The following is a 6,708-nucleotide window of genomic DNA, read 5'->3' on the forward strand; positions in this document are numbered from 1 at the left end:
GCAACGCCTGGTGATTTTCAGCAGTTTCACGAAATCTTGAATTTAACCGTCCCAATACCTTTTTAAGCGACGAATCATGGTTTTCAGTGTGCATGGAAAAGTATGTGCAGTGTTTGGAGGCTCTCGAGGGATTGGCAAAGCTGTAAGCGAAGCACTGGCTATTCGTGGTGGAAATGTGGCCGTCATTTCGAGATGTCAAGCCCGCTCAAATGAATGTGTGGATCATCTGCGAACTCTTACTTCGCGTGAACAGCATTTGGGCGTAAAATGCGATGTTAGTTGTTTAAAATCAGTACAGAACTCCGTTGCGGAAATTAAAAACACGCTGGGACAAATTAGTGTACTGGTGAATTCTGCTGGAATTAATTTCGACAGCTTATTGCTGAGAAGTAACCCTGAAGTAATGAAGGACACAATTAATACGAATTTATTTGGAGCTATTTACACCTCGCAAGCAGTGTTAAAAGATATGTTGAGAGAAAGAGAGGGAGTAATAATCAATATTGGAAGTGTTGTGGGAGTGAAGGGAAATACGGGACAGTGTGCATATGCAGCATCAAAGTCAGGTATAAATTTTGTTACAAAATAATAATAATTTATTACGAATATAACGATTCTTGCAATCTCTCTTTCCTCTTTTCCAAATTAAATGCTCTCTTCACAGGTGCCCCAAGCTCACAACTCGATTTTGCAATGTATAGCTATTATGTATTGAGAGAGTTATAGTGAAAAGTGTTAAAAGTAAAGTTTAAAAAAAGTTTTTTTCTTGCATTAAACTTTCCCTACCTCAAATATCTTGTTCACTTCTGTTTTGTGTTGATTCGTAAGCCATTTTAAGACCGTTTTGTGAAACCAAAAAAAAAAAACACCTGTTTATTTTAAGTGGAGTTTTCCTATTTTATGGATGACCATTAATAACTGTAAAGTCTTGAGAGAGCTGGATCAAGGGGAAAATGACATCAAAGACTGAATGGTTTAAGAATGCAATGTGAGTGTGGGCAGCTGAATTAATATGCAACACAGGAGTTTCGGGCTTTCAGACTTTTAAACTCGTGTTTTGCACATATAATAAGCTGTGTTTACATGCTGAAATTTTAAGCCAGTGAGTCAATGATGTCGCCTTTCCCTAGATCCAACCCTCTGATGCCCAATCGGTCAGTTTGGAACGTGAGTAATGGTGGATCATGAAGTCCAAAACTTACGCTCAGAGTAAATAACCGTTGAATAAAAATCAAAGCTCAAACTTTTGTCAAGTGTTAAGCAATCGCACTTTCAAAATCTAAAAAAAAGGGCATGATTTTGTTATCACGGTAGCACTTTAACTTTTAACAATTTTTACTATTAAACTCTCTTATTACCGGTACATGATAATTATGCATTGCAAAATCATGTTGTGAGCTTGGGGTGCCTGTGCTCTCTTTGGTCTGAATTCTTAACATCTACCACCCCTCCCCTTACCTCTCACAAGTCAACCTAAGTTACTTTAAAATTGACACACCTATTATTGATGACTTGGGAATACTTAGAAGAAATTTGAGTGCTCCTTTGCAAGAGTCAAACTAACCTGTGATCAGGCGGCTCTCTTAAGAATAGCACGCCTGATCGCAGGCTTAGAGAGTCAAACATACAATGTTTAGATTCTGAGTTCAGCTGCTCTACCACTGAGCTATAGGAGACTCATAAGAGCACATAAAACTAGGTTCAGGTGACAGTTGAACTGCCATAGTGCTACAAATATCAAAACGAAGCATTCTTAATATTGTAATAAATAAGATGGTATTATTGTTATTTCTGATAACCTATTCACACCTCAAACACCCTATGACGCCCCCCTTTGACAAGTAAAATCGTCTGGCATTAGACAGTAAAATCTATAAGTGTCACTCTCAGGGCCAACGGGTTAACCCAGGTTTATAAAATGAAGGAATGATCTTGTTCAAGGATGACTTGGGTATATTTTGACAAAATCGGAGTGTTTTAAGTCTGCAGGAGTCTAGATTATGACCATCAAATTACTTAGGTTCAGAAATGCACTACCACTGAGCTCACTCAGGTGATAACTTGATTAAGTTAATTAATACCCACCAGGCGCGTAGCATGGTCATTTTTTCAAGTACGCACAAGTACATATGATCTAGAAACCTAAGTAAAGTAAGCAAAAAAATACTGCGTTCTTTATTCCTTGTTCAAAGTAGTTGTGTGAATACAAGCAAAGAACAAAGCGTCTTGCCCTTATTTTGAGCAAACTTGGCGCAAACAAAACATTGTTTTGGTTGTGCTAGCGTGACTAGAATTGCCAACAACGTTCTTGGAACGTCGCTGCTTTGTCAAGAACGTTCTTGGAACGTCGCTCCTTTGCAACTTCGCCTTTTTGTTGCACACTGACCAAACAACACTGCATTGTTTAGTGTAAAAAAAGTACAATGAAAAACTAAGTGAGAACATGGTATAGCTTTTGTTTTAGTTTTTAGAATTTAATCAAAGTGGTGTTTTCATAAGGAAATCTTGGTTGCGTACAAGTAAAAATTAAAAATAGAAACAATTAGTATAAAACTTCAAAATTTTCTGGTGACTTCAAGTACGCACGTGCGTATTAATTTTGCGTATAGGACGCTACGCGCCTGCCCACTTTAAAAAATGGACAATACATTGGCATAGTGTCTTTTTCTTTAGTTTTGTGAGAGCAAATCTCAGTCAGGGCCGTAGCCAGAAAAAAAATATGACTGAGGCAATGTCCGTGGTTTAATTATCTTCGGAACTGTATTTTAAGTGTTTTTGACGAGTACATATTAAAGACAACACTGGAATCACGCTTTATTTTAAAATTTCACGAAAAAATGACCGAGGCAAGTGCCTCGGTTTGCCTCATACTGACTACGGCCCAGTCAGTTTTTCTTTTTGTCGTTTTTTGTGACAATCATAGCATCAGTGAAAAGTGCATTGTGGCCAAGATTGGTGTTTGTTGCGACTCAAATAGCAGCTTTTTGGTGGTAATGATCAACATTGTATGCCAGACAAAACTTACAGCACTGCAGAAAATCAGAATTGCAATCTACAATGGCCATGAAATGACTCAATTCACTTTTTATTGATCTCCTTATCTTTCTCTCCTTTTTCAGGCCTTGTGGGTTTGACTAAATCACTAGCAAAAGAAGTTGCATTACGTAATGTGCGAGTCAACATGGCTGCACCAGGATTCATTGAGACTGATATGACTTCAGATTTAAGAAAACAAAATTCAGGAATACCATCTTTGATACCTCTTGGCAGATTTGGAAAAGCTAATGAAGTTGCTGAGGCTGTTTGCTTTCTGATCCAGACAACTTATATGACTGGAGAGGTACATGTATTTGATTTCATCATCTATTAGTCAATAAGATACTGATAGGTTGTATGCAAGGCTATCATATGTGACTTGCTTTACAATGGTATTGGTGGTGGTGATGATGAATTTTATCAGAAGAAGGTGCCTTAATACACATTTTGGAAGTTGGGTTGCTGCTCAGGTGAGGGTGCTTGTTTTCCAGCGGTGTGGTCTTGGATCAATTCCTGGACTCAGCTTCGATTGAGGGTCAAATTCATTAAATTTATTCTTAACTTCAGTCCAAGAGCGTTTTTGTTTTTCTGGGCCATCTGGTTTCCCTGCTCATAAAAAGTAACAAAAATGGTTGATTTGATCTGATTTAATCTGGGATTGGTTGCTTTACACAGAAAAAAAATGATCTTTATCCACTTGGAGTTTCTTACTCAAAAGGCTGATCATTAGTGTTCGCATTAAAACTTAGATGGAGAGTGAGGTTTCTATGCTTTTTTGCGTGAATTTATTTTGTATGTATATATATATTAGTTTTCCTTCCTCCGGCATCCTTTCACCAACTGAGTTATCACTGGTTACCTGGTAGGGTTAGAGGAAGATTAAGATGATTTGTAGTCTGCTGCATTAATGATTTAGCAGAGCATTTGTGCACAGACACATAAACTGGAGACATTTAAGCAGCAGTCTGCCAACAGTTAAGTGACAGTAGGTTTAATTTTTTGTAAAAGTATTGGCCAACTATCGGTCTGGGAAGCTAATTACTTGAATAGCTATTACCTTTTGCCCCACTTAAAAACACCCGTGGACTTTATAACTCTGCAACTTTTAAATTTTTGGGAGGATCTGGAAATTCAGTTTTAAGTAATTCAAGACTTGAATCATTAAATTTTGGTCTGTATTCAGATCTGTGGAAGTCATCTGTCTGCGCTTCCTGTGTCCACAAATTATTGCACAACTTTCATTTACGGTAACTGTTTGCTTTGCAGGTTTTGCTTGTAGATGGAGGACTGACCTTGTCTGTATGAAACTCTTGGATCATGAGCAAATGCACTTAGTTACAGGCTGGATAAATTAAAAATTATTATCGACAGAGTGGACAACCAATTAGTGGGCATAGATGTTTGAAAATAGGAATACTGTGCAGAAGGTGTCTGGTTCAAACCACAGCTGGACCAACACTAAGGGTCTTCAGATAACAGAGGAAAGTGGTGCCTTTGTAATTTCATCTTAAAATGGTAGAATTTCATGTATCTTAAGACAAGGAAATTATAAACCGTTGGCCGCATCTTGCAACGTTAATTCTGAAATTCTGAAAGTCATCAAGGCATTTTAAATTGTCAATAGAGCGTTTTCACATGACGTCACGGCGGCCATGTTAGTGTTCCAAAACAAAGAAATGGCGTCCATGATGGTGTACCAAAACTAATCCTCCGGGAATTGAGCTCTATTTTTATGCAAATACTTTCTTTTGTTTCAGAAAGCCAATATGGCTGCTGGTCACGTGCTTGCCTGGCGTACAGGCCTCTACTTTGTTATTCATGGGAAATAAATTAATCATGCATTCCCGCTATTGACGTGTAGAACAATACACTGGTGCATGTGCATCAAATATTGGTAAGATCAGTCATTAGAGAGCTGCGGTAAGACGTCTGTCTAAGTTATATACCATACCACCCTAAGTAAGGTAATGCTTCCAGCTCCTTTGGCCGTCGGTGAAGACGAAAAGAGCCATAGTAGTAGTACGTACACTCAAGCGTATCGAATCTATACATGGCTAATTTGTTCTTACGGGATGAAGAAAAATGGAGATATGAATGAGATATGAATCTCTCTCTCTTCGTTCTTTACACATAGCTTACACCGTGTTTGCCCCTTTTCTTCCCAGCTCTCCTTTCTTGTCCTTGCATTCAATTTTGCTTTTGTTGTGTACAGCACAGAGCAACTTGTCAGCTTGCTTTATTTCCTCCGCCCGGTTTCGTCTGATCACACAGACTTTATCAGGGAGTTTTGACAACATGGCAAAAGCAACTTATTTTATACTTAATCTACAGGGTAAAATCACGTTCCATCTCGGCTGTGACCAGCAAAACACACCCACAAATCATAACGTGCAGGAAATGCCGAAAATTCTGCGTAACGCTGAAAATGTGTAATGTACAGTAATTTTGGGGCTCACGGAATCCGTGTCAGTGGCTCGGGGTGGATATTTACCGAGACGCGAGCACCCTACTTACTTGAATAGCAAATTATGTCTAACGTTCTGGGGCCAGTTGCTCGAAGCCTGGTTATCGCTAACCGTCGGTTAAGAGGTATCAAAACCTATAGGTTTGCATGGTATTTAACGCTGGCTAGCGCTTCGAACAACCCGGGCCTGCATTATAATAGAGTCAAATTCCCAAGAGACTTTTGCTTTTTTGTTCTGTGCACCAATGTGGCTGCTGTAACGTCAGTTGAAAACATGCGACGCTTTTCTCATCACTGTTTTCAAAAGTCTCCCTATTCACTCTGAAAGAATTGTTTTAAAATGTTTAAAGGCCCACCTCCAACCGACAAGCATTAAGTGCCGCGGAACAATTTTCATACATGAAACTCCCGCCAAAGCCGAAGTTTATCCAATTAGATCGCTACGATAAGCAATGCGAATTTCCATAACGAAAAAAAAAACGGTCGAAAACAGCAAGTCGGTTGAAGGTGGGCCTTTAATACCATATATTTTTTTTTTCCAAAATTGCTACTTTTTGAAACCCCTCTTGCACCCGTTTCTTAATCCAGGGCGTTTTTAGCGTGCAAGGGCCCTTTGAAGCTTGACTTTACCATTGTTTCTTCATCTGAAGTATGACGATACGTCTGACACCAAGTTTAAGCTGAATAAATTCTAAGTTAAACTTTGAAAGGATGACAAAGCAGGTTTCTGGCATTATCATACCTTTTCAGTAATTCATTAGGACGATTAGCATTTTGAATGACAAGGTATAGACAAGTGATAACAGTGGATAAGGGAAGGTTTGGGTAGTTTACATGTTAAAAGAGCTTCAAAAATAGCTTCAATGTGATGATTAGCATTTTTAATAACAGGGCTGGCCTTACTACATACAGGGCAAAAGTTCCACATTAATTTTTGCCACAACTGCCTGTAATCTCGCAATCTGATTGGCTAATTTGCAGTTGTCGCAAAGAGCCTAGACATCGCTACTCGCATCATGCTCGCGTCAATTTGTCATGCAATATAATAGCCAATCAGGAACGCTCATTTTGGGAAATAAACCAATCGTATTGCGAGAAAGTTATAGAATATTGCACCAAAGAACAAATCAAAAGTGGTTCAGCGTTGTCTCTACTCTTATCGACAACGATATTCGTCATCACAGAGGTCAAAATTTGTTGTGGACTCA

General features: G+C 38.7%; 1 protein-coding gene across 1 annotated transcript; it reads left to right on the forward strand.

The window, feature by feature from the left end:
• The first annotated feature begins 5 nt into the window (after positions 1–5).
• Positions 6–4,883, forward strand: LOC137975094 (carbonyl reductase family member 4-like). The gene is made up of 3 exons (XM_068822147.1): positions 6–566; positions 3,120–3,340; positions 4,303–4,883. The coding sequence occupies exons 1-3, from the start codon at positions 77–79 to the stop codon at positions 4,339–4,341; spliced, it is 750 nt and encodes a 249-aa protein (XP_068678248.1). The 5' UTR covers positions 6–76; the 3' UTR covers positions 4,342–4,883.
• The last annotated feature ends 1,825 nt before the right edge of the window (positions 4,884–6,708 follow it).

This window comes from Montipora foliosa, chromosome 11 (assembly GCF_036669935.1).
Source record: "Montipora foliosa isolate CH-2021 chromosome 11, ASM3666993v2, whole genome shotgun sequence".
NCBI lineage: Eukaryota > Metazoa > Cnidaria > Anthozoa > Scleractinia > Acroporidae > Montipora > Montipora foliosa.

Bases quoted from the DNA above. Each gene is read 5' to 3' on its own strand.
- LOC137975094 (XM_068822147.1), top strand. From the start codon at position 77: ATGGTTTTCAGTGTGCATGGAAAAGTATGTGCAGTGTTTGGAGGCTCT. The intron at 567-3,119 runs GTATAAATTTTG...CTCCTTTTTCAG, and splicing joins ATATGCAGCATCAAAGTCAG to GCCTTGTGGGTTTGACTAAA. The intron at 3,341-4,302 runs GTACATGTATTT...TTTGCTTTGCAG, and splicing joins CAACTTATATGACTGGAGAG to GTTTTGCTTGTAGATGGAGG.